The following is a 27917-nucleotide window of genomic DNA, read 5'->3' on the forward strand; positions in this document are numbered from 1 at the left end:
ATGCATCTTTTCATCCTTGTTACAAAACACTTAGTGTTTTTTTTTTCCCATGATGCTTGTGAATTAAGGGGGCTCAGAAAAAAACACCAGGTCAGATAATTTATTGCTGCAAGTCCATAATCCACCCCCCCCACACACACACAAACACACATGTGAACATTTCTTCACACAGCCAAACATTGCCCCAACCTTCAGGCCTGTAGCCCTTACATCCAATCTCACAGGTGTGTGACCTTCTAATTAGCTGTTTAGAACAATTTTTTATTTTTTTCATAAACCAGGACACCCGTGAAAGCCGAGCGAGAAAAGCCCTTTGGGGGTGTTTGATAGTCATGTTTCGCAGGTGTAGATTCATGTTGCCATGGCTACCTTCCGATAGGGAGCTGGTATGCACCTGTAAAAACCGTGCTACTCAAAGTAAAATGCTGAATAACCTGTAAGAATTGGGGAGGGGAGGGAAGGGGAAGAACAGAGCTCTCTTGGGGCGACACCCGCCCTTCTGTGGCATTACTCCCCTCCCTCCATTCAGCCACCGCATGCTTTCACCCAGGCTCACCACGGGTGCTCCGGTAAGCTGGTGTTAGTGATAAGGCACTTTACTATAGTCGTGAGTCACTAAATGAAGGGCACCATAATGGGTGCCGATCATCCACAAAAGGGAAGAGGACAGGGAGAGAAAAAGGAAAAGCCCTTCTCTTCTCAAAGCACAGAGGTGAAGCTGTATGAACATCACCCCCACCCACGTCATGCGTATTCCGCCCCTGGGGGGGGGGAGGTGGGGGTCTGGAGATTAATGCTGGGAGAGCCAGGTTCTCGCCACTCAGTAGTTGGTCCTAAGCCTCTTGTTCTCCTCTTTGAGACGTTCGATCTCCTCCACCAGCGAGTCGGTCACTGAGTACTTCTCGATCAGGCCGTGGATCTCGTTCTGAAAGTCAGAATCGCCCCCCCCCCCCCGCCATGAGTAAGTCACAGCTGATCAGCGAGGATGGCCATCCCTGGAAGGCAAGCGGAGGGGGGGGGGGGGGGGCTCACCAGCTGGATGTAGAATTGTCTGATCATCTCCACCTGCAGGTTCACAATGTCCCTGTGACAGGCGTCCCTGGAATGTGGGGAGGGCGGGGCGTGAGTTTCACCTACACGGATGTATGGGTGGTGACTTGGGGGGTGGAGACTCACCTGAAGTCCTCCAGAGCCTCGTGGATCATATTGCGGATGAAATGCACCTGCAGGGCCGAGAGCGGAGCCCCGCCCCCCTCATCGGCAACACTCTCCGTGATTCGCTCCGTGAGAGAGGAGGCCACAGCCTCCACACCTGCCACACACACACACCACGTCATTGAGTCTGATGTGTTCCCCCCCCTCTTAAATCCTCACTGTGCAGCAAACAAAAACACTTTCACACTAAACTAGGGAGTAACTCAAGTATCAATGCTTCAGGCAAATTTCCAGGCAGCCTCTGGTGTGCATGTGGGCCCGGGGTGGGTCCGCCAGGGGGGACTCACCTGGCGGCTTGCGTGCAGCGACAGGGGTGGCCCCGTTGACAGGCGTGTCGAAGCAGAGCGGGGCCACGCCATCCCTCCCACTCCTTAGGGCGGCCTCTGGTGTACGTGCCGAGGGCCCCGTGCTGCTGGGCACGGCCTGCCGGTCTAGCTCCAACGTCAGGCCGGCACTCAGGTCTTTATCCCCCTGCAAAAAAACAAAAAAAAAAGTGAACGGCCCCACCGAAGATTTAGGCCACATTGCGTGTGCGATAATCCTTCTCAATCTGCATTTTAGAGCAGCGCTGTCCCAGTTTATGAAGTCAAAGTCCCAAAGGTTTCATTATTATCACTAACAACCAGAAGAGACACTTAAGTTCAGCCTATTACTTGAACTGGGCGGCTCAGTGACCGGGTGCAACAAAAAACATTCCGAAGGGCCACGGCTATTCAGCGGGGTAACTCAATAAGCCCGTTTGGGAAGAGCCATCACCATAGGCACCTGACTGGGGGCTGAAACGCCAGGGTTAGGGTTCTGCCTACTCAAAGTCGCTCTGCAGCTCTGCCAATGGCAGCCTGCAGGACTCAATGGCCCGTGCCCTTAGGGCTGAATGTAAAAAGGCATCGTTGACATTCCCCACTGACCGTTCGAGATTCCTTTATCTGCGGCAGTGCCAGCGGTGAGGTTTCCTCCTCCCTGATTGGAGGAGGGGTCTGGAACACGGAACTGGGCCCGATGCTCCCTGGTGTGCCCAGGGGGATCCTGCGGGGGTCAGTGCTTCTGGCGTACTGTGACAGGAAGTCCAACTCTGCACGCACACGAAGGCAGGAAATGCGTTCACATTATTACAGGTAGTAGCAATAGAGGCCCACCCTAATTTCCATCTGAGGATCAAAGTAACTGTGCTCTCTCTCTCTCTCTCCCTCAACATTATAGTATATACACACCATCCTTCTTCTTTCCACTTGAAGGGTCTACACTCAGCCTGAGGGCCTTGTAGTCTGGAAATTAAGCATTAAGGGGTCAGAACCAGGAGAAAAGAAACTGTAGGGACCAAGCCAGAGTAAAAAGGAGGGCGGCCGAGAGAAGCAGATGGTCGGCCTCACCCTCTCGCACTGGCGAGAAGATGTCCAGGCTGTTGCGGCCGACGCTGTTAAACCTGTCCATGCTGGGGAGCCGGTCCCCGCTTTGCTGGCCCTCGTCTTCCTCGCGGGGCACGACGTCCATGCCGCCACCTGCAGGAAGAGGCGGCACACATCAAGCCGTAAGTCACCTCCTAAATGGGCAGCTTACAGGAGATTGATTATAAAGACGGATGGATGGATAGTCAGCTTGCAGCATTCCAGCGACCCACACGCTGAAATACCAGACGATCTACAACAGTGCGTGCGAGTGCTGACTGGTGCATGCTGGGATAGGTGAGTCACTGACTGCACGAGTACGTGATTACCCACAACAAGACAGGCAAATCCCAGGGCCAGCTCTGTTACTAAATAAATCTAAATAACTCACAATTCATGTGGCCTAAAGGGAACTTTTTCAAAAGGAGTGACGATGGGCTAATGCAGTGTTTTCAGATCCGGTCTTCAGGGATCCACAGACGGTGCACGTTTTTGCTCCCTCTGAACTCCCTACCAGACAGTCCACTATTTTTGCTCCCTCCAAGCTGTTCTGAAGCAGTTTGTGGGTCCCCAAGGTTCGGATTGGGAAACACTAGACTAGAGAATGGGATGGACGTATGATACAGATTACAGTGTATGAAGCATATCTACTTGGCGTTAGACCTGCTTTCTCTGCCACGTGCTGGTCAGACACGGCTTGGAGGCCATGTTGGGTCACCGTGGATGTGGGGAACGTCAACGCTGCACTGCAGGGGCTAGGGACAGGCGTGGGATCGGGTCCAGCAGGATCCTCCTGTTTTACCGACGTCCTCTTGCTGGGTACAGCGAAGGACGTCTTACTGGATCCCACTTTGCTCGACTGTGGAGAAACAGATTCAGATGAAACACCAGCCTTTCGATTCTCCTAAAAACCACTGACTTTAGGTCAGGAGGGAGATTTGGTTTCATGTTTACAGAGAGGATGAGAAGCTCCCACTCTCAACGCTAGAGGTAGACACACCCGAACTTTGGTCATGTGACACGCACAGCAGGCTGGGAGAGTACAAGTGAACAGCACCTCTATGTGGAGGAAATGAAGAAGTGCCTGGCCAGGGACTATGGGAAAACTGGCGACCCTTTTGGTATGGCGAGATAAGACGCTCAAAAATAAATGAAAGACCAACACAGTGTCTGCACAGGTTGGCTTGACCACCTCAAGCTACCAAAACCGCTTCAGGACACCATGGGTTACACAAGAGCCTGATTCTCAACTGCAATAGCAAAACACTCTTCTTACATGGCAGTTCTCACACAGCCTCGGGGAGACCTGAGCTGGAGGCATTTCTCCAGAATCTCCTATAATTCATCAGCTGGCTAGAGAAGCTCACTAGAAAGACCAGGAAGTGACCATTCATACCCTGTGAAAGATTCCAGTCCCATTAGAACGGCAATATTTTGGCACAGGATAAACACTCATAGCTGCTGTGTATTCAGTGGCATTATCTTACTAAGGAACAGAATGGGCAGTAACTATGCCAGGAAGGCATCCAGGCACCATAATGGACCAAACAAAATGACCCGGAAGTGAATGTCTCACCTGCTCATATAACTTCTTTCCATCTGCTTATCACTCTTTGTTCATTGCACCATTTTACTAGCCAAAAGTGCACTGCAACCCAACCTCAGCATCCCCTTCCTGTGAAGTTCATAGGTACCACAGCTCACTGAACCCGTATGGTCATGCCTAGCTGATGTCATCTTTCAGATCTATCAGACTTACATGCTAGCAGTATCTATCATTAACAGTGTTAATGATAATTTAGCAGCAAACAGAGTGGTCATCACTGAAGACACTGCCAAACATGCCCTAACACTCAATCCCTTTTCAATGTCATGGAGATTCCTTCAAGGCAAGGGCTCCCAAAAAATGGGCAACCAACAGCCTAGCAGGAAATTATTGTGGAGATCAAGGCTTTATTTTGAGATGTTGTGGCCCTCGTGTCATGAAGCCAATGCACCAGGAAATGCCGGAGAATACCGATCACCCTTAGGGTCATGAATGCATTGGCTTCATGACACGAAGGCCACAACATCTTAAAATAAAGCCTTGATCTCCACAATAATTTCCTGCTTCATTTATACGGCAGGCTGTAGCTGGGAAGGTCAACAGACAACTGTAGCATATCACATTGGACCAGAACTCAGCATTATCTGCCTACCTTATGCTAGAATTCAGCTGACCCTGGAGCCCCAGAAGTTTGCACCTCTCCTTTGTTGTCTTCTGAGTTTTTATGCTTGCACAGTGTGTCCTGCGTGTTTGGTCATGTATATGTAAAATACTTTGGGGTAGGTGTATTGGAAAGGGTGCTTTTTAAAACAAAAGTTTCCAGGTTTCCTTTCATGGTAGGTAGGCGGTACGGATTGTCAGAATGATGCTTCATGAACCATTTGCTGTATTTTTTGACCTCACTAGATGGTGCTCTTGGTTTGTGCCCTTTTTTGAACACAGTCCGCCATCTAGTGGAGTAAAAAAATACAGCAAATGGTTCATGAAGTGTCATTTTGTCCATTATTAGTAGGCGGTCCTACCTTGGTATGACGTGAATGGATGTGCTGGAAGCTGAGGCAGGTGACAGAGGTCTTATGCGCGATGGCCATGTTCACGGGTGCACTGAGGTTCCGGAGGTCATACAGATACACTTTTCCCTGAGTGGAGCCCACAGCAAGCCCTGCTCCGTCTGGCGTGAAGTCAATGGCCGTCAAAGGGGAGTCTGCCCGCATGCTTCGCAAAACCCTGCAGGCATACCAAGTCATGTGACTGTAGGCAGCCAATTACAGAACGCACCTAGTCTTCTACTTCCATAGATAGGAAGTAGGGCCAAAACCACCCAAACACTTGGAGAATGGACCTTCCTTCTTCCTGCCTTCGATGCCTGTATTCAGTGAGCTTTTCCAGCCCTTTTAAAAATTAACAGTATGAAGAGGATCTGCTGAATCCTTCACTTATATCCATCAAACTCATGCTCACCACTACTTCAGCTGATTAACTTCCACACACCAAGACACCCAAGAACCAGGAACAAAGACCCGCAGCCTTACATCTTGCTGGAGGTGTCGTAACAGATGATTTTCTTGTCCAGGCCCACAGTGACAAAGAGGAGGTCGCTGGTGGGTGAGAAGGCGAGCCCGGAGGCAGGGGCCTTGTGTTTCTCCGGGAATGAGTGCAGCTCCTTCTGCGTGTTGGCATCCCACAACACAACCACGCCACTGTCCGACACGGTGCCCAAAAGTGACCGCTTCACAAACGAGTACTTCAGGTCGTGGATGGGCTGCAGAGAGAGATTTAACAGCCCTAATTCCAGGTAGCTGACTTAGTGCTCTGAAGATTGGGCCATGAAGTATTTCTAGGTGTTCAACTAGAGGTTAGGAATGATCTACGCTCCTGCTCTACTGGAGTCTGCTTATGATGGATTTGGGGTAGATGCCCACGTGGAGTCTGACAAAGGTCAGGTTCTTCTGGCTCAGGATGGAGGCGTGGAGAATTCTCACCTGTATAGCGCCATGACCAAAGGGCTTGCTGGACAGGTTGGTGGTGATGCTGTGCAGGACGATATCGCCGCTGGTGGATCCAGAGGCTATGTAGTTGTCGTTGCCATTGAAGGACACACAGGTCACTTCTTCTTTGTGATCCTGAAAGGGGCAGGTTGAGACAATTTGACACAAAAGGAAGTGAATCTTCAAGTAAAAATCGAGTTTATTTCACCATGGTTACCCAAACCTTTCACATCACAACCCCCAAGATAACAGTGCCAGAGACTCGCAACCGCCACTAGGTGTTTGAATAACAAAACCTAACAGATACTCATTTGCACATTAAAAATAAATATAAATTTCAATATGAAATATAAAACCTGTATATCATGTGTTCACTACTGCCGAGTATGGTCACACATCTATACAAGCACCTCTTAGCTCTAGTTATGATTCGGCCCAGTTTGAATTTCCTGGCCTTAAAAGCCACGTGGAGTCTAACTTGCAGAGGCTCTTTCTGTCTTGCTCCGGACGAACATACACTCAGATGATGTCGTCTCAAATCAGTCAGCATGTTGCACGTGTTTCCAGCAACATATCCGAGTTAGGTACAACAGAGCCAACAGACAGCTTTGACTCTCTCTGGTATTGGTGTAATTTATTGGGGAACCAAAATGTTCCTGAACTACTGATTTAACTGATGTGGGAGGGTCATTGAGCTCTCCAGTACTAGCTGTGACTAACTCAAAGCCAAAGTTAGCATAATGTTTTCCATGTTTAACATGTACTTGTGAACTTAGGTTTCACTTGTGTCAAGAAATGTATTCATTAGTTCCATTGTGCGTTCCAAACCAAAAATGATGTAACTGAATGGCACCCGACAAATACATGGACCTTTACAGCCCTTGCCTTTACTGTAAACGAAGACCTGAAATGCTTTTCAGCAACAGCGATTAAAAATTCACGATAAATTTCAATATTTGTCTTCCAATTCAATAAAATATTGACTAGAGAGGTTTCCACCCATTCCCACCACCATTTTTAACATTTTTATTCACGTATTCTGGAAATCATCTTGCGACGCCCCCACCAGTGTCCCCCAGTTTGGGAACTACTGTATTACACAACTGGACAACACAATGCTGTGCCATTTCATGCAGACTTTCTCCTTCAGACATGTGACTAAGAACCATTCACTATTATGCACAAAACTCAAGCCTATTACAGTGCTTCTAAATACTCAGTTTAATAACTTAACTATCTAATGCACGAGATTTACCTCTGTGCTGAATAGTAGTCTCCGTGTAGTTCTGTATTGTATTGTGTGTACTGTGTGTAGCCTGTAGTATTTTTGCTTGTTTGCACATTGAGCCAGGAGAAGCGCAATTTCATTCTACCATGCACACTCAAACTGTGTGGTCCGAAAGACAATAAAGTTTACTTTGACTTGACTTTGACTAATGTATCTTGCTGATAATTATTTGTGGTAGTAACAAAGTGGAATTTGCCTGTGGGGATTTACACAGTTAAATTTGATTAATCTAAGGATCAGACTAACCATTAGAATGCCAAGGTGGAGTGATTGGCAGCATTAAATGCAGACCGTCCATCAGAGGACCGTGAATCACTACCCTTGAGGGCACTATTTCTGACGGTTCTGGAAAACATGCAATAGTATGGGTACCTGCAGGGAGCGGTGCAACTTCTTGGTCTTCAGATCCCAAATGTTGACAGTGCAGTCCAGGCCACCACTCACAAGGAACTGGGAGGTGGAATTCAAGCTGATGCGGGTCTGCTTCCTCTGGGGGGCAGTAACCAGCCAGGATTAGCCACAGAGGGAGTGAACTAATGCACACTGTTAACCCACCCGGCTGTATACTCACCCCCTCTCCAAGCTCCACCAGAGGGATAGGAGATGATTTCAAACTAGACACCACCAGCTTGTCCCCACTGCTGCTGGCGGTCACCAGATACCGATCTGCACTGGAAGTCATGGCAACTAACACAATCTTACCAGCTCATTTTAACCAGACATGAACAACGTGGTCACAGTTCTACTGTTTTGCTTCCATTTTGCAGTCATTTGCACATTTTGCTCTTGCGCTAATTTATTTAAGACATCTGCTTTCTGAATATTTGTGATTTCAATTATATTATTTGGTTTTGTGTCTTGTAATATTCTTCTGTACTTCATTTTTGACAGTGAACAACAATCAATTCTGGTATCTTCATCAAAAAGCTCCTTAAGACCTATGACAAACCTCCACACCTTTGTTCAGCAAAGCAACGCCGCTTGGAGCTCCCTCCACCACGTGAGAAACGTCACTCCAGATGGTGCAATGACCTGCCGAACCATGTCCAGTATTCGGACTGCCTCTCCACCATCAAGAAACACCTCAAGACCCGTCTGTTCTATGGATTTCTCTACTAGCCCAATGCCTCTTTACATGCCCTGAAAGTTCTTATGTTGGCTTCTGCTCACTGAATAGTTTTATTTGGTTCTTGCTATATAGAAGTTGTCAAGTACTGTGGATGTTGCGATCTGGCTCCCTTGTACCTAGGCATTCATTGGAAGCTCAGCCTAGTTTCACGTTTGCCTAGTTGATTCCGTGACCAGGGGCACCGTACAGGGGAGGAAAGCTAGGACAATTCCAAGGGCCCCTGAGTGACAGGGGCCCTAAAAAATTAGGAAAATAACTGGATTGGTTTGGACTGGGGGGCCTAATATGATATGCTTTCATGGGGCCCAAAATCTCTAGCAACGTGATAGCATATATGTTTGCAATGTGCCATTTGCCTCACGTCGCTTTGGACAACAGTAGGACCGCACAATATCTGTCCATCCGTCGTTATTGCGATATGCGCGTGGGCAATAATCATTTCGCTTTTGTCTGCATAGCTTTGCGACTGTTGACACAACCGGCGGCAACACTACAAATTTATCTGACACGTTCTACTGGTAGATGATAAATTATTTTCGGCTATAGTTCATTCTGGGTAATTTAATCTCCTATTGTTTTATAAATATCGTAGTATCACTTGCGGAAATTTCACATATCACGAGGTGATATCCCGATGTTATATAGTGCAGCCCTAGGGTCTACTAACTGTGCAAATGTAAATATATGCAAATACTGGCAATAAAGCGTTTGTGGGTGACCTTTTCTGTTTTATGTGATTAGGTCGTAAACCTACTTAGGAATCAGAAAACAGGTAGCATGGAGCCAAAGGAAGGATACTGTTGCTGCTCCAACACACACGAGACACTGGATGTCGGGCACTGTGAGGGTTGAACTGCTCCAGAAGAGTCATGGAAGCGGAGTTCCAGACCTTCACGTCGTCGCCCGACGACACAAGCCGCGTCACGTCCTCCATCAATACAGCTGCTGAAATAGCATCAGTCCTTACACATCGATGACAGCTCACTCGTACTTTCAAATCACTCAGTCACTTTTTATCCCCACAAAAAAACTGCTTTTTGTTTCTAGGTAGTCAACATATTTTATATATATTTGAATGAGACGTCTGGGTAAGTCGATTAATATTAACCAGAAAACTAAAACAATTTAACGATCGGCGATCCCTGTGATTAAAAAAATGACCAGCTTTCTGGTATAAACATGCAGGTGCCCCGCGTCACGATTACTTTTTTTACTCTGCAGCTCAACACCACTAAATAATATTAGGTAAACAAAAAAACCATGGATCATGCAAAATCAAGTCACTCTGCAGACACAGACTGAAACCAAACAAGCCAAAATCAGTTTTTGATATAATTGGTACAACCTTCTAAGTTAGTTATCCGAAGAACTTGTAGTCTAGACAAAATTGTTGTATGGATAACAATCCAGGTGTCTAGATCCCAAATATAAGTCTAATACACAGTGCAATTTGGCAAATATCATTAAACGTACCGCACCCGCGCGCATGTTATTTGTTTATTAGGTCTGATTCACTACCGGTACAGCTCGCTAGCTAACACAGCGTCGCAAAAATAGACCATACTTACCTGTTTTTCAGCAAAGTCGGAATGATTCTCTGTCAAACTAAATAAATTATAGTGTATCTTTTTAATAATTTCCAGGCGTGCTTCGGTTGTCTTTATTATTAACTTTATTACTGACCTACCGCTACCACTCTCAATTCAGCACCAAAGTTTCCGACCCCTGCAAGAATTTCCGCGCCTGTTGATGGGAAGACCGTAAGTACGGCAAGCCAGGAGGGCCAAACAGAATCCGCGTAGAGCTCCGCTTCATTCATAATTCATAAAGCCTAAAGTAGTTTCTTTTAACATTTTTTGCGTTGTTATTGTTGTTTTTTTGTTGGGAGGGGGGGGGGGTATGTCATCGTGTTTAGTTTTATGTTTTGATTAAGGAGAGCAGAATTTATTATATTTAAAATAAACCATAATATTAAGCCAGGTAATATAAATATGGTGAAATATTTAGAAAAATATCCATACATATCATCAATCTGCTCCTTCTATTCCTTCTACTTTTGTGTGAACCTGGGTAACGGGTAAGTTCAAATGTTTTAGTATAATATTGCTATAAATATTGTAAGCAGATCATGAATAGCCTAAAGTTTTTTGTCTAAGTGTATATATACTCAGACATGTGTCCGGTTCCACAAAGGAAACCCTAGTTTAATTCGTGGGATAAATATAGTAACTATAAAGAATACGAGAGAGTACAGAACTTCGCAATGCTTAAACAAATATTGGAATGAAACACAGTTTGAATACATATTCAGCCACTAGAGGGCGCCATAATACTATTGTTTTGGCGCAATTCCCACCCCAAACAAGGAAGCCATTTTTAATTACAAGGTCTGTAATATAACAGCGTTTAACTGGCTTGTAACGGTGCTTGTCGAACTAATTCATTTGAGCGCCGTGTTTGCTGGTTTTTTTGTCCCAGCTAGACTCTTAGTTAATTCGATTCGATTATTCCTGATTAAATTTCGACCGATATTTATCTTGGCATTTCTTACTATTGATATTTCTTTATGTTTCTGGTTTTATAGTGACAAAAAGATAATAAAAAAAATATTGAAATTCAAATTATCATAATAAATTACTTTATGGAGTATATTACTTGATCTTTAAATTGCATTATATATTTTAGAAACTGTCACGTTAATTTGAACTAATTAAAGTGAATGGAGAATGTTGAAGAAAATGAATGAATCCCGTTTTAAAAAGCAGTGGCTTAAAATGAAAGACACCACTTTGCTATATTGCTTATCCAATCATAATTTCAAGTCCTTGATTTCCGTAGATATGTAATTAAATATAATATTTATTTTATATATCAATAATAAAATGAAATTATATTTAATCGGATTATAACATCATCCAGGAATACTATGAAATTTCCATTTAAATTCTGCGAAAAACTCATTCCTAAGGACCTCGTGGCGCAACGGTAGCGCGTCTGACTCCAGATCAGAAGGCTGCGTGTTCGAATCACGTCGGGGTCACTATCAATTTTTCCAGTTTAAATGTGTGCCATTTAAAGATGGTATAGAGCAAAGATTCATAATACCGAAAACAAGAACCACCTGACGGATCAAGTGCAGTCGGTCTAATGAATTTGGTTTGTCTGTTTATATAATCAATGTTTATTGGGCTGTTGTCCTTAAAGGTAATAGCTTCATCATCTTTGAATAGGGTGTGTTTGAATAGGATCAGTTATGGAAGATGAATGGATCAATAGGCAGATGGATGGATGAAAAAATGAGGGCACATATCCAAGGAGGAACAGACCATCAAATGAATGCACCCAGACCTGTGGTGTGCAGGAAAACACAAGATGTATAATTACATTTGGTAACAATAAATATCAAAAGTAGGCAACCCTGATTCTGGAGAACAGGTGTTATGCCGAAAAAGGCATCCCTGCCGTAGAATGCATGCCTGTCTCTAAATGCGTGATTGGTCGCTGATCTGAAACGAGCTGAGCTACTTTGTCGAGTAAGGCTAGCGTAGTGCTAATCAATAGCCCCAAAAAACCCGTAAAACTCTAACCCTAACCCCAAAAAAACCTCTAAAACCCTAACCCCCAAAACACCCCTAATACCCTAACCCCTAAAAAAAACCCTGACCCCCAAAAAACCCTTAAATGCTCAACTGGTCGGAACACCGGCATGCATTCTAAGGCAGGAATGCGTTTTTCGGCATAACACCTGTTTCCAGCAGATTTTTCATCCTACCCGCTTTCTGATGAACCACACCTGTTCTCAGGCGGACAGTAACTCACCGGGCAGGACAGAAAAGCTGCCGGATACCAGCACTTCAGGATCAGGGGTGCACCTGTGGCCTGTACTACGAAGCGGGTTTACTGGCTCATCGGGGTAACTTTGTGAGTAACTTGATGACGTGTGATGTAACTTCGCGACGTACTACGAAAGGTGGGTAGGTTTTAGTCGAGGCATGCTGTCATGGCAATTTACGCTAAGTCTCAAAACTGCTCCGAGCAGTTTTTGTTTTTCGTTAAGTCGAGGTTTCTGCGAAAGCCAGCCCTATATTCTGCCTGTGTCATCTTCCTTGTATGACCCGCTCCCTGACTTCTGGCTGCCTGGCGATTGGAGGGAGTGGTGGCACCGGCTTGTCATCTCCCCCCTGCTCCCCGTTTGGTTTCAGAATTAACTGTATTTGACTCTCCCTGCCGGCCCCTGGAGGATGGGCTCCCCCTTTGAGTCTGGTCCCTCCCAAGGTTTCTTCCTTCTGGGTAGTTTTTCCTTGCCACTGTCGCCTATGGCTTACTCACTGGGGGCTTTGGGTGGGGATGCTGTAAAGCGCTTTGGGACAATGTAATGTTGTGATAATGCGCTATACAAAAATAAATTTGTTGTTGTTGTATATGAGCACCGCCCCTCCAACTACAATTGTGTAACTGGAGGATCCGTACGACATTGGCGCGCGAATCGTGAGGGGCTCTCTCTGTTAATATGTATGAAATGGAGCAATGGCATATAATATGCATACAATGTATTAATTAATAAATGTTACAGAGAAAGTTATTCTGAAAACCCAAGGGGTGTGCATTGTTCCCTGTTGTCCACTGATCAAAGCACACTTCACTAGATGTGCCTGTCTTGTCTAGTTTTAAAGTTATTAACTCATTCATGTATACGGATACATTCGAACATTCAAAAATTAATTAAAATTCGTACGTAATGTAATATGGGAAACAAAGGGATGTGCAACAGTTGCCATGAGCTCAAAATACTAAACCACCATGTCTTTACAGCTGAAATATTAGCCCTAACATGATTTGGCACAAATCACGAAATGTTTTGAAGCGGAAAAATAATCGGTGTACATCGATGTCTGGGTACTGGACATCACAATTATGTCATTAAAAACGCCCCACCTTACTTCCGTAAAGTTATTAAAACCAGAAAACTTAATATATGGAATATGAGGCTAACTTAACCGCGGTGACAGCTAGGTTCCTAGTCGTTTTCTCACTACACAGATGCTTCTGTTTTGTCCTGTTGTAAATCATTTAATTGTTTGTTAAACAATGCCTCACCTTATATTATAGTTTTTATTATTTATTATTAGCTGTAAAACATAGAAACACGCTATTAAGTGGAGGCTAGACACAACAAATCTTTCATAATGAGTAGAAATATAAATAGCCTACATAGTCCTACCACTTGACATGATGTTTTTATATTTCATCTTGACTTGCTGCCACGCACGCTTTCCACTACTATTGCATTTGAAATCGGATCAGTTATTGTTAACATTAGGTTTACATTATGAGTAACATTACAGTAATGAAACTTCAGGGAGCATTACATTACTTAGCAGCATATAATAGGTGACTTCTGAATTGTGTCGCATGTGTTAGCCTCTGTAATTATTAACAGTAAAGTGGTACCTCAGTTCTCGAACTCATTAGAACTCAAATTTCTTAAAAGTCGAACCAACCATTTTGAGAAAAAAGAAAATTACCTAGAACTCAATCTGAATCTCAGAAGTCAAACCGTGAACGCCAACCTACAATAATTTGTACGCGCGGGGAAATGAGTCACGCAGCATGTCTCTCAATAGAAACAAAGGGTAACGCTTCAGTCTCAGCCTCGCATTTGCATCGTGCATGTTTACACTAGCTGAATACATATTTAGACAGTAAAAATACATTTAGACAATGATATACAGTAACAGTAATTATTTAAAAATAAAATACATTTTAAAATAAAGATTTCTTAATAATAAACCATTAATTATAATAATATTGTGGTGCCCAGCAGGAACGGGAACAGAGACAAAGGCGCAGATGTCAGGGTATCGGGGAATACAGGGTTTAATTACAGGTAAGGCAGGCAAAAGCAGACGGACAATACAATGACTGGACTGGGGAAACAAACTGAAACGCGGACTAAATACAGAGGACTAATGAAAACAACCAGAAACAGCTGATCACACGGGGATTCCAAACGAGGTTAACGAGGGGGCGTGGCACGCGGAAGGAGCGGACGATCGGGGCAGGACACATTGATTGGATACATTTATTTTCTTACTTTACAAATTACTGTTTTGATTAATGTGCTTAGATGTGTTTAGTACAGTATATGCTGTTCTTGTTTTATCCGGTTCATTTTGTGTTTAAATGCTAAAAAAGCATATTTAGGTGTAATATTTTGGGGCCAGGAACCTATTAATTGGTTTTCCATTATTTCTTATGGGGAAAATTCGATCAGAACTCGAACTTTTTAGGATTCGATCCGGAGTTCTGAACGGATTTCCCCATAAGAAATAATTAGCTTTTCAATGCCCTTGTTTAAAATCCTTATAACCCTGCATAATTAGCATGCAGTCTTCCTCCGTGAAACGGAGATCGCGCCATGAGTCAAACGGGGTTCGTGGCTTATCGGGGTAACTTGTCGGATTTAAGGTAGTCTGGGCAAAATGTAAGTAAACGAATATTAAGTCCATTTAAACTGTGGTACCCCCTGTGTGTTAAATCCGACAAGTTACCCCGATAAGCCAGTAACCCCGCTTCGTAGTACAGGCCAATGATGTACATCAACACGCTTTACATCTGTAATTTCTGGGATAGGTCCTCGGCACAGGACAACATGCTAAAATTTAATGAATCAACACCATATCTTTAGATAAGTCAATGATACTATTTCTCAAACAACATTTTGACTTGAAAGAAATGTACACATTTCACCTGAGCAATGCAGGTGCATTGTTTATTTTTGTAGACCTTAAACAAACAAAAAAAAACCCAAACAATTACAAAAGGAAAAAAAATCATAAAGCAAAATGACTGCAAAGGTGAGTACATTTACAAAATATATACTAAAAGTTAAAAAAAATGGGCCTTAGTCCTAGTATAAGAAATTAGGTTGCTTAGACGGTGACTCAAATAGATTTTCGAAATTTTTCACATTCCTTCTGGGAGTTCCCCCCCCCCAACACTAACTGTGACTATCAGTGGAATCTGTGGGGAAAATGTCTGAAAGGTGCGCACGACTGATGTATGTATGAATGTTGTCATGTTGTTATCAGATGGGAGCAGCTTAGAGTTGTCGTGCATTTTATGGCAATAATACGTACTTGTATAACTTGTATAAACTGTTCATTTACAAACAAAACAAATAAAAAAATACGGTTTACTAATCGGATTAACGGAGCTGGTAATATTATTTGAGAAACGCTTTCCTTCGGCGCTAATATTTCCCCGCACTTTCCACCAATTGCACGTTCCCCTATGGCAAGTGAGCGTCCAATGGGATGTAGCTTTGTTGGGGGGTCCAGTCTCCCCCTTTCTCACCACAGTCGGCTGCCATTGGTCCAAGGCTGTGAGCCTGTTTGACTGTAACAGTGAATTCGAAACCAGAATAAAAGGCTAACGCATTTACTTATATACTTCACGGTGCGAAGAAGAGGAAAACACGTGTTTTAAGGGAAAAAAGAAAACGGCTTATTTGCTGCTAAAGATAAGTTTTCAGCTTGCTGGCTAGCTTTCCCTGGCTGTGTCCGTTGCACTCCGTAGAAGAGGCGCCAGTTAGCCTGCTCGCTAGTTACTGCTGCGTTTCTTTTTTGTTGTTATTGGAGGGGAGCTGAGCACCGAGTTGGTCTTTGGAAAGAGATCGATAAATAATAGACATGTCAGAATTCCTGGAAGACCCGTCGGTGCTCACTAAGGATAAGTTGAAGAACGAGCTGCTGGCGAACAACGTAGCTTTGCCGAGCGGCGAGCACAAGAAAGATGTATATGTGCAGCTGTACCTGAAGAACCTGACCGCGCAGAACAAGAGGAATCCGGCTCCAGACGCCTTTTCCAGCGACGAGGACCTGCCTCCCCCCGTGGTTTCTAATAAGAGCCGCTCGGGAAGGGTGAGCGCTGGCGCTTTTTACGCGGTTTAGTGTGTATTGGTGCCCACGTGTGCTTCGCGGGGGGGGGTTGTTTTGCCGCTTGTTTTTAGCCGGGTGTCCGAAACACGCCAGCTGCTGTCCTGCGTACGGTAAATGTGGTACCCCCGCAAACGCGGATCGTTTGGTTGGATGCTAGCGCTAAGCAGCGATATATTAAATGGTAATTTGCAAGCGCCGGGGAGGTGACACCAGCCGCGGAGAGCGCCTAATCTAGTGGCGCCGATGCGTAATCCTTACTTTGCTGTCCAGTATATCTTTTGCAGTCTTAAGCAGATTAATCGCGAGCGATTGTGCCCGTTTCCCCATCTTGGCGGTGATACGGGCTGCTTCTGACAACCTGCGATGATTTGATTGAATCATGCCGAAGGTTGTCAGTTTCCCGCTTAAAATACTCTTCTCAGGCTTCTGTCGCCGAACGTTTGCGTATGGCCAAATCTGTCCTCGTGCACCCAGTGATTGATTTTATAAAAGTTATTCGGTATTTTAGTGGTTGATTTGTGCGTGCAGATCACGGTTCACGCTACAGAGATGGTTACTTCAGGTTGCAGTTGAGTTTATCTGCCATCGCGGACCGTTTGCTTCGGATATAGACGCGTTTCTTATGGAGGAACCTCTTCCGTGAGCTCGGCGATGCTCTCGGTCCACCAGGAGTATCTTCGGACGGGGCTGCTGGTCAAAATCCCCGGGAATTTCGGTTTATTCGCCCGGATCGGTCTTTGAATCAGGCACCCAAAAGTGCCGGTAAAATAGGGATGAAATCTGGCCCCCAGTCGGGCTCCGCTATGTCCTTGTTGCCCGATTTCTCTGAATGACGTTTAGAATAAGGTTTAGAAACTCACGAATAAAATCTGAAAACTGCAGTAAAAAGATTGATACTAACACTTGCCATTATGAACTGTGTTCCGTTCACCTGCTTACAGTGTTAACTTTTTGAATGGGAACATTTAAATTATGTATCCTTTTTTTCCATGCCATGCTAATTCCGTATAAATGCGTGATGTATCTTTTTTGCGTAAATATTTTGGCTTTTGAAAGTTTAATTTTGCAAACACCATCATCAGGCAGAGGGTCCGTATTAAAACAGAATTCTACAATGAACTAAATTACTCCGTTTCCCTTTCCACTAATAAAATGTTATGAATTTCATAGATAATTTCTCGTTTTCTTGTAGCATTTTCTGTTTTTTTTTTTCCTGTTTCTACTCTTGTAGTTTCATCAGTCAGTGTTGCGTTGCTGCTGCTTGGTGACACTGACAGTGAAGGTATTTCAGGTGTTGAATGACTGCGCTGAGTTCCATCGTAGTTGATGTTTGAATGAAGGAAGGTGTTAGATCGTGACGAGTGAGTTTCTGATACAGCAGCCAGCCAGTGAATCCACTAGTTCGGTTACCGGCCAGTCATGGAAAGTTGCAGAGCAATTTAAACTTGTAAAGCGAGTTCAGCTTAGAGAGAGGATGTTTTCTGCTGTGTATCGCACTGATCGTCTCTTGATTTCATGGTTCTTTAGCAGCATATATGTAAAGTGTAAGGCGTGCGGGCCATTTGTCGGGCTACGGGGTGTTCACATGCACTCCTGGTTTGCTGTTTTCACAGTGAGCTCAGTTTCTTTATTGAGGAAATTCTTTCCCAGGAATGTGTCTGAACTGCCAGCTTTTTTTTTTTTTGCTGTTTTTTCCCCTACGCTGAGTGAGCAGGTCGTGGTGGTTCTCAGTACTGCGGGAAACGGGCACCGGTAGTGGGATTCGAACCTGGAGCCCACAGGGGTCTGTAGGAGGCAGACGCTGTATGGGAGTGTGGCGACCACATCTACTAGCCATTTGCCATTCATTCAGTGTGCTCAACTACTTAGTAACAACCATGAAATACCTCTGATTTGGCCAATCATAGGACTTCACAAAATAAAATAAATCAATTTGATTGTATTCCCTGGGCAGTGAATGAATGTGGTTTTGGGACCTGTATACCACCATCATCGCAGACACTTTCTCATTAGTGCAATAACTCAAAAAGTATTAAAAGGATGATTTACAAACTGGCAGACACTTTGTATGAAGAATTAGACCCAGTCCAAGGCTAGTGTAAGAGAGCTAGAGAGAGATTGGGGGGGGGGGGGGGGGTGTGTGGGAGGAGTAGGGATTAGATAGGGTGGGGGAGGGGCGCCGGGGCTGTCTGCGGAATACATTGTTTTTGTTCTGGCAGCATCAAGTTCTATTCTTTCATTTTTATGCTGGGTGAAATTATCTTTCAGTGAGATTAAATTATAATATTCAAAATAAATGTGATAAAACTAAATGGTAAAAATGATGGTAAATGGACTGCATGTATATAGCGCTTTTCTACTCCTACGAGCACTCAAAGCGCTTTACAATACATGCCTCACATTCACCCATCCACACACACATTCATACACCAGTGGCAGAGGCTGCCATGCAAGGCGCCAACCGGCACACCGGGAGTAATTTGGGGTTCAGTGTCAGGAACCAGGGCTCGAACCTGCAACAATCCAGTTGCCAAACGATAGCACTACCTCCTGTGCCACCATCTTCCCCATGACTATTTTTTTTATTTTAAATGTATTTAATAATAATTAGCGATCAGTATTCAAAATGATATTTGTCATTAAACTGAAAAGATTATTCAGCACATGCACAGTTTATATTGTTTTTAGTAGCAGTTTGATGTTTGTGGCTTTGGTGTTAAAACCTCTGGAAATCATTGAGTGTGCAAAGGACTCTTTTGAGCCCTGTGTTAGACTGAAGCGGACGGTTCCTTTCCAGGCCTGTCATCTGTTATAATGCAGAGCTGCTTGTATGTTGGTGTTGCATTAGCTTCAGTATTTTGTTGTCCATATTTGTGGTAGCTTATGAGTTTCCTCTTCTTTGCATTATTTCTCTGGAACATTGAAATAATGGTGGTGGGACAGTTTGCAGTGTAACCCAAGCAGTGAGGCAGGGCCAGCTGTTGTGTAACCGCGTCCGCGCTGTGGCTCACTGCCTGGGGCTCTGTAAGCAGCGGAGGTGTAAACCCAAGCGGCTCCTTAAACCGCACGTGCCGCAGAGCCGCTCTGGGGGGCGGGCCAGCCCGGGTAGGGGCCAGCCTAAAAATGCCAGCGCTCCTTCAGACACTTGCTGTTGGGGAGGACTGGTGTGGGTCCACTTGGCTTCTCAGTTGACAGTCCAGTGAGTTTCAGGGATAGGCTGTTTGTGAGGGTCTTTTACACTATCCTAGGTTTTCAATTTATTATTATTTTTTTTGCTTTGTTCACTGCAGTTCATCTGGTCCCGGTCTAATGTGTTTGTACGGCGACTGGGGTGGGAATCTATCTCTCCCCATCTGTAAGGCTTCACCTTAAACTGCCTCTTTGGAATGCAGCACTGGTGATACTGCCTGTTTTTTTTTTCCGGCTCTTAGCTTGGTTTAAACAGGCTGAGGCCCAGAGCAGCCCCTGCCAGGATAAGCTCCCAGTCCCGTCTGGGGAGGGCGGCTGAAGCCCCTGCATGCTGCCTTCTTTCTCTGCCGATTCTGCCGGTGGGATGTGCAGTCAGTCTGTTTGCTTTGAGCTATGTGGCAGAGCGGGGAGGGGGGGCGGGGTTCCCCCCGGGGGCCAGCAGGTGGCCGCCGTATGTCTCGGATCACATGACGGAGACGTAAGAGCTGTCCCGGGGCAGCAGAGATGCGCCACTTCCTGGGGTTCAGACTTGCTTTAGAAACTCATCCATTATCAGGACACTGGGTTTAATCCACCTGTTATTTACAAGCACCCTGTGATGCCCAGTCAGAGTAGTTTACAAGCAGGTTCCATCATTTCATTCCCAGCTGTAACGCCTTAAACAGTTAGTTTGCCAGGAGCTTCTGCCGCAAGGCTGAAAATGGCTCGAGGTCAAGGTGTGATGTCAGGCTCCACCTGCTGGCGTTCCAGGCACTGCTGCGGGAGCCGTGAGCGGGAAGTGTGGCGGGTGGAACTCCGGGAATGCCAGGACATCTCCTTCTCTAATTATGACTCGCACACCTGCCTGCCTCCTGCCATTGGCTGAGCTCCAGCTCTCAACCGCTGGTATCTTCTCTCCAGAAAGCCACACGGAAGACGGACAAACCCAGGCCAGAGGATGTGGATGTGACGGACCTCACCGACGAGGGCCTGAAAGCCCAGCTGCTGAAATACGGCGTTAACCCTGGTCCCATCGTAGGTGAGTGCGTATACATGTGTGTGTGCTCGTTAATTTAATTTTAGTCACCCTCTCCTGCTACCGGCGTAACGTTCCTTCATGCTGGATCGCTTAGGCCTGCATGTTGTCACCCTTGGCACTGCATCTGGCTCTTTCCTCAATCCCCTCGCGTTGTCGTTGGCTCCCCCCCCCCCACAGCGTCCACCCGCAAACTATACGAGAAGAAGCTGCAGAAGCTGATAGACCAGGGCCCCCCCGATGCCACGCCCCCCATCGCAGTCCCGTCGAAGCCAGACAGTAACCAGAACGGCAACACAGATTCCGACCAGTACAGTGATAAGGAGGAAGGTGGGGGGGCGTAACGCAGCAAAACATATCGACGTAATAATATTTAAAAAATATTATTATTCATTATGCTTGTCCTCCCCTTTCCCAGAAGAGCAGGCGGCACCAAGCCTGGATCCAGAGCCCATCCCGGAACCGGTCCCCGTGGTGGAGCGGCCCGTGAGGAGCAGAGGGAAGAGCTCAGTCAGCTTGCGCAGCAACCGCCACGGAGCCAACAGGGTGGGTCCCCGTGTGTAGGAGGTCATGTGACAGCACGGGCCCAAAGGGGCGGGTCCACGGGGCCGCACGGTGCTAAGGCCCACATACCCGCCCGGGTGAAGCGGCACCGTTCTCGCTTTGTTTATGTCAAGCCGACGGCTTTGGTGCCTGAGTGAGCCAGTTATCGGCTTCACGTGAAGCGTGCGCTCATGTTTCTGCCTGCATCCTCCCGCTAAACGGAAACGAGAACAGTGTGTTGCGCATACTGAGCCAGAAGGGCTCGGTGAATGGGAGCAGTGGTAGAGCTTTGATGTAGCCCACACGGTGTACGGGGTAAGGCATGTTGGTGGGATTGGTGATTTTCCTGACCTATCAGTTTTTATCCTCTCAGAAGGTTTTTGGGGTTCACTGTGCTTGGTAACGGTAGTTGAAGACAGTTAACAGTTTCCAGTCCAAGACAAAGGATCAAGTTGTATCCTAAACTAAAAATGAACATCATTTAAAATCCATTAAGGACCCCTGTGCTTGTGGCAGGTGGCTCTGTGGGTAGCACTACCTCAAGGTCATGGGTTCGAATCCCACCCGCAATGTGTGTATAGAATCTGCATGTTCTTCAGATATTGCACAAGCTTCCTTTGGGTGGTTTGCCGTCCTCCCAAAGTCATGCTTTGGCCCATGTGTGGCATTTCCCTGCATTTGCTGGGATGAGCTCCAGCTTGGTTAATTATAAAGAGGCCAGGAGGGTCTGTATCACCCTGGACTGCAGGTCTTCTGTTACAAAGGCGTATTCTGTGGGTGATCTGGAGGCTCTTTGTCCCACTGGCCTGCAGGGAGGAGTGCGAACACTAGAGTGATCCTCCATGTTGGCTTTTCCTCCAGCAGTCGCTCAGCCTGACCGTGGCTGCGGCGCCAAGCCGTCCGATGTGCGTGACAGACGGCTTTGTGGGTAAGATACGGGATAGACCTGTATGCTTAGTGATGTGTGTGTCCTGTATGGTACTGTGGAGAGGGAGGAGGAGGAGGGGCCAGAGGAAGAGGAGCAGTGGCCAGAAGAACAGCCCTCCCTTAATGTGAAGAGACACCCACGGACGCCCCAGCACTGGAGGGATCAGACCGTCCCTGCTAGTGATGACACTGTAAACACCCCCCCCCCCCCCCCGACACCACCCCCAAGGCTTTGAGCCTGTGCACCGGGTGCAATTGGGTTCACGTTGTAGAAGGATTGCTATGTCACTGGGATGTCACTGGGGTGTTTGGAGAGCACTAGCTGGAGTACCACTCCCTAGGTATCACCCCCCCACCCAATGAGGCTTCATTATTACATCCCAGAATGAACTCTGCTCTTCCTAATGCCGTTCCCCCCCCCCTTCAGGACATGTCTGAGTCATCTGCCTCAGAAATAGTCGCCCCTCCTCGTAAACTGACTGGTTCTGGATCTTATAAGCGAGATTCTCCGGTGGGTTCCTGGTCCATATTCCCCTCCCTTTCCACCTGTCGTACTCCCATCTCCTCCCAGTAACTTCTCTCACTATGTTCTTAATTCTGTTTTCGTTTTTTTTGGCCTCTTTGGCCTGTGACTGTGTTTCTCCCAAAGGGGGTCCCGCGGGAGCCAAGGTCCCCGTTACCCGCCAAGCCGTCCAAACCCGTGTCGCTGAGGCGTTCTGACCAGAGCGCGTCTCCGTCTGGGACCCCCCGGGCCTCCTCCTCGTTAATACCACCCCTTCAGCGGCAGGCAGCGGCCCTTCGTCTGGAGTCCTGCTCCCCTAGATTAACCCACAAGGATTCCCCAGTAGCCAGTTTCTCCCAGGTACTGGGGTGGCGAAGATGCTGGTTCTGGTGGCGCAGAAGGTCATAGATGGTCTTGCTGGGGCCACAGTGTTTCTCCCCCACGTGTCGCCATTGTGTAGTTGCAGTCAAAATAGTTGGCAGAAGTAAATTGCTGGTTGCTTGAAGTATTCATTCAAGGGGTAATCATTTTAAAACTGGGTGCACCTGGATTTTATGCTTTTGATTTTTGTTTTGTTGGATGGGTGTTAAACGATTATGGTTGTGATGACAATGTGGCTGCCTGTTTGGGCAGTGATGCTTGTCATCTCACGGGAGCTCATTTTTCATCCTGTTTCACCTCAGCACCTCCCTAAAAGACCCCTTCATCATCCCCGGGGCCAGACCCCCACAGATACCCGCGATGAGTGCGGCAGCTCCCGGGGAAGTGATCAGAATATCCACCACACCCCTTCCTCTACCCGGATGGGTGTCAGAAAGGTTTCTGATTTGTAATGTTTTGTAGGTCTGTGTCTTTGGTTCGGTGAGGTTGTGTAGCCTTGTGTTGCCTTTGGTCAGGGAGGGTTGCAGTCTGACACCGATGACAAGGACACATCTGCACTGCCTGCCCCTGTGCAGCCACAAGCGCATCTGCAGTCCCTGCTCAACACTGCGCTCCTCGAGGTGATGCCCTGTGCTCACGGCCCCCAGTGCAAAATCTTGCGTCTGCTCACCTTGGGTCCTGGGTCTTGTTTGTCGGTCATATGATCCTGGCACACAAAAGGTTTCCTGTCTGCACTTATCTGCTGCCCCCCCCCCCTCCCACTATAAAACAAATGGGACTTTGTGAACAGAGGGGCCTGAACCTCAGATGTTCACTTCTTGAGCAGGAGGGCTTGGAGGGTGTAGACCCCAGCAAGGCCTCCCAGTGTGTAAGGAAGCAGCAGAAGATCCTTAGCACGTTCACCCCCGGAAGGCTGCAGTCCTGGCCCTGTACACCCGTGGCTCAGGGGGCTGGACGGGTGAGTGTCCGGGTACGGCGTCCGTAGATGGTTGGGTTGCAGCTGTTAGGTTTTGGGTTCCACTGTGAGAGCATAAGGAGACCACAGCTGTAGTTCTTGAGGCTGGTTGGGTGCAGGCCTCCCTTGGGCTGGGCATCATTCAGGTCTTTTTGATACCAGTACCAGAACAATACCTTGATTTCGATACCGGTTCCTGAACAGTACTTTTTTGATATCAATATGTTTTTAAATCTGTTTCTTCAACAGCAAAAATACAAACACTCCACGTACGAACGAGATACGTTCCGAACAGCTGTTCGTAACTTGAAATGTTTGTAAGTCGTTATTCAACATCATTCTAAGGGCATACGCAAGTACAAAGAACTAGGAAGCTGGGGGTTCACGCGCTACGCTGCTGCGCGGCGGGAGTAGCGGCCAGGAGTCGTACTAGGCGGAATTGGCGTGCAGAAAAAAAATTGATGTTGTGGACAGGAAACGGGAGCCCAAGGAACACAATTTTGACTTGCAGTTCTCTTCGTTCGTATGTCTGTAAGTTCGTAAGTAGAGGAGCGTCTGTACATTAAACATTACAGCACTAATCTTTTATTTAGTCGTTTTGTTGGTTATCGGTTAGTTACTGGAGGGATCGATCACAATCATAACGGGAAGCAGCCTTTATTCACTGCCCGGCCAAAAATGTTTTTTTTTTATTTTTCGTTGGACCGCCTTTAGCTTTGATTATGGCGCGCATTTGTCATGGCATTGTTTCCACAGGCTTATGCAACATTTCACCCTTTATTTTCATCCAGATTTGCATTTATTTCTCAATGAGATCCTGTATTGACAAGTGAGTTGAACCTCCATAAAGCCTCCTTCAGCACATCCCAAAGACCTTCAGTGAGGTGAAGGTCACAACTCTGTGGTGACCAAGTCATGCGTGAAAATGATTCCTCGTGCTCCCTGAACCTCTCTTTGACAATTCAAACCCAATGAATCTTGGCATTCTTGTTCTGGAATATGCCCATGCCAACAGGGAAGAGAAAATCCATTGATGATGGATGGAGGTGTAACCTGGCCATTCAGTAGATTCAGGTACTCAGCTGACTTTACTTTATTGCTGCATAACGTTGCTGAACTATAATAATGATCCAGTCATTGGCTCTTAAGTATTTGCTGATATGAATTCAAATGGTGAACTTTTTTTTTGGCCGAGCAGTGTATTTTACCAGGGCTCTCAAGTTTCATCAAAAGTTTGGGGCGCAATGTGTGTCTCACGGTCAAAGCGTGACACTTTACAGCCCTGCCTACTGCATTTATCAGATCTTGCTCTACCACTTCCACGTAGTCTACAATCCGTATGTGCGAGCATTCATGTGATAACGTGCTTGCAGCGGGATCACATGCAATAAATGCCATTTTCTGATTGGCTGGTGTGGGGTGACTTTTAACTCCGTATAACTCAGGACTATGAACTCGGCCAAAACTCCACTCCGTATGCCTGCGCCTCGTCCACTAATTCCATGAATTTATGGGACGCAAGTTGGGCGTTATCTCTTACTTCCCAGCTTGAGAAACACAAGGTGTGGCATGTGTGCGTGTGAGCTCACGGTCACTGCGTGAGACTTTAGACCCCGGTTTTACTTGTATGACCCGGTGACATGTTTAAAGTTCATAAATAAATCTGCCCAGCAGATGGATATTTCATTTTCCGCTGAATACAGAAACAGTGTAACGTTATCCCGCTAATGCACTGGCGCCTTTCACCGCCGACACCGGCCGGGGATGCGAGCCGAAGGACATTCAGTCTTATTGAGGTGCAAAAATAATTCCATCCACTCTTGTCTTTCTTCCTGCACTTCCGCGTAGCGTCCTTTTTAGCGTCAGTGCTTGTGGTCAGGCAATCAGCGCGTGTATCACTACAAGTGTTCCGACGGTCTCGCTCACACACACATCCATATACATATGCAGCAGTTCTCGCTCTCTCTGGGCTTTTCCCGTGATATACGACGATGTGGTCAGCCGCTAGATGAGGGGCATATTTGCAAGCCGCACTGTCTCCAAAAATGGGCGCAAAATGCGACTAGATGGTCGCAGCCTGGAACCCTGTGTAGCCACATTTTTGATTTCTTAGTCATTTTTAGCGTTACGTTAGACAGCCAATCACCAGCAACTTTAGATCTCTACACAAGTACTCTGTAGGGTTATTAGCTCACAGACACTGAGATTTACTGTTTGGATATTGGAATTTGGCACAGATGGAAAATTAACGATCCTCGATAGGATTGGAGCCTTTCTGTTGGTACCACAAACGTACCGAAGTTGGGTACCCAGCCCTAGGCCTGGATGGTGTGAGTGCGTCAGAGTGAGACTCACTATCCCTGCACTGGGAGGCGATTTTGATCACGCCACCGCAGCATTCTCCTCCTCACGCTCTGCACGTCTACATCGGCACAGGTGGAGGAGAGACCGGCAGCAGCTCTGCAAACACCTACAGCAGATGGCAAGGACATCTTGAAGGAGATGTTCCCCAATGAAGTCGGCACTCCCACGGGCATCACGTAAGTCACTTCTCTGTTAATGTCACGCTGAATGTGCTGCTCGGGTTCTGTCTTAAAGCATGCGGGGCACTTGCATAGCAACCAGGGATGTTTGTATACTGACCTGGCAGCAGAACATGCTGTGTAGTGAACTCAAAGCTGGGCCTCATCATGCTATTGGGCTGGTAGAGAACCTGCATGTACGGTGATGGTGAAACTGGGGAATCTTGTGGAATGAGCTGCGGAAGTGGCCTTCCCAGTATCGCCTGCGCGTTGGGCCCTCTTCGGCCCTGTGTACATACGTTTTTAAAATGCGTCTTGGATGGTCGGATCATAAGTGGACAGGGCTACAAGTACAAGTGTAACCAACCACTAAGATGTACTGTGACTCGAACCACTTGCCGATGTGGTGTGGGACACGTTTGGCTACGTGTGTTTTGTAGTGTGCAGAGGGGCAGTAACGAAATCTGAGTGGTCGGCTGGGCACCTTGGAGGTGCAGGATAGACACAGGTATAGGTGGGTATGTGTCTCGGGTGTTCACCTGTAATCCAGTCGCCCAAGAAGCATATTAAAACCAAGTGTAAACAGGGCCTTAGAATCAGATTCAGAAAACGTCTATTATCCTGGTCCTATTATTATCCTTATTAGGACTTATTATCCTAAGTCACTGTGGTCTTGATTGGCCACAGCACAGATTGGTCTTGATTGGTCAAGAGGGCCCATCATTCCGGGTATAAACGAGTATTTTGTTTTGCTGTCAAAAGTACAGATATGTGTGCATTACTGGTTCTGCATTCCAGCATTCTTGATATAATTACCGGTCTCCACAGCGCCACCTGCAGGCGGCCCATACGTGGGGCAGCAGGGAGGCCACTGAAACCCAGTGACTTCTGGCTGGACGAGTCCCTCCTGCATCACTCCGAGCGCCTGGAGAGCCGCTCCTACATGGAGAGCCGCGCCACGCCACGGCCGCTCCCTCCGCTCTCCTCATCTTCCAGGATCTCCACGGCGGCGGCGCCCTCTGCTGGGCACGCTTATGCACGGCGCTCCTTGCCGGTGTGGGTGCAGCTTCTGCTGCTCACCGCTGTGGCCGGCTTCCTCTTCTTTGTCTACCAGGCCATGGAAACCAACCATCTGAACCCCTTTGGCCAGGAAGGTGATGGCGCTTCCCCACCCAGCAGCGCAGGAGGGAGCACTGCCGAATAAATCGGCCCATTTCCTGATACCCCCCCCCCCCCCAGTACTGTGTCCCCCTCCACATTTCTCTTCGTTCTCCTCCTGTGCCCAGCACCATGCTCTGCTCATTGTGGAAGCCTCCTTCTTCCAGCCCTCTACCCCCCCACCCCCCCCCCCCCCCCACCCTCCACATCAGGACAATACCTCTACATGACTCA

At 46.8% G+C, this 27917-nt stretch overlaps 2 protein-coding genes and 1 non-coding gene across 7 annotated transcripts; 2 read left to right on the forward strand and 1 right to left on the reverse strand.

The window, feature by feature from the left end:
• Positions 1–86: 86 nt before the first annotated feature.
• On the reverse strand, positions 87–16489 carry nedd1 (NEDD1 gamma-tubulin ring complex targeting factor). 3 transcript variants are annotated; one of them, XM_023816782.2, is made up of 15 exons: positions 16366–16489; positions 9350–9496; positions 7994–8088; positions 7795–7911; positions 6129–6269; positions 5679–5908; positions 5169–5373; positions 3264–3459; positions 2586–2714; positions 2427–2480; positions 2124–2287; positions 1503–1686; positions 1177–1312; positions 1033–1099; positions 87–925 (listed from the first exon to the last, which is right to left on the reverse strand). In XM_023816782.2, the coding sequence occupies exons 2-15, from the start codon at positions 9483–9485 to the stop codon at positions 821–823; spliced, it is 1959 nt and encodes a 652-aa protein (XP_023672550.2). In that variant the 5' UTR covers positions 9486–9496; positions 16366–16489; the 3' UTR covers positions 87–820. The 3 variants fall into 3 exon arrangements, with proteins under 3 accessions (XP_023672550.2, XP_023672549.2, XP_023672548.2); XM_023816781.2 differs by lacking the exon at positions 16366–16489 and adding an exon at positions 10120–10330 and having other exon boundaries at positions 9350–9493; XM_023816780.2 differs by lacking the exon at positions 16366–16489 and adding an exon at positions 10120–10330.
• Positions 11520–11591, forward strand: trnaw-cca (transfer RNA tryptophan (anticodon CCA)). Its single transcript has one exon. It is a non-coding gene; the product is annotated as a tRNA-Trp (tRNA).
• tmpoa (thymopoietin a) lies at positions 15904–27879 on the forward strand. 3 transcript variants are annotated; one of them, XM_023816785.2, is made up of 10 exons: positions 15904–16473; positions 20581–20698; positions 20876–21025; positions 21114–21241; positions 22815–23027; positions 23351–23485; positions 23564–23668; positions 23875–24006; positions 26440–26543; positions 27354–27877. In XM_023816785.2, the coding sequence occupies exons 1-10, from the start codon at positions 16243–16245 to the stop codon at positions 27727–27729; spliced, it is 1692 nt and encodes a 563-aa protein (XP_023672553.2). In that variant the 5' UTR covers positions 15904–16242; the 3' UTR covers positions 27730–27877. The 3 variants fall into 3 exon arrangements, with proteins under 3 accessions (XP_023672553.2, XP_023672554.2, XP_072565719.1); XM_072709618.1 differs by lacking the exons at positions 15904–16473; positions 20581–20698; positions 20876–21025; positions 21114–21241 and adding exons at positions 22058–22356; positions 22593–22676 and having other exon boundaries at positions 27354–27879; XM_023816786.2 differs by lacking the exons at positions 22815–23027; positions 23351–23485; positions 23564–23668; positions 23875–24006 and having other exon boundaries at positions 27354–27873.
• Positions 27880–27917: the final 38 nt, after the last annotated feature.

This window comes from Paramormyrops kingsleyae, chromosome 1 (assembly GCF_048594095.1).
Source record: "Paramormyrops kingsleyae isolate MSU_618 chromosome 1, PKINGS_0.4, whole genome shotgun sequence".
Classification (NCBI taxonomy): Eukaryota; Metazoa; Chordata; class Actinopteri; order Osteoglossiformes; family Mormyridae; genus Paramormyrops; species Paramormyrops kingsleyae.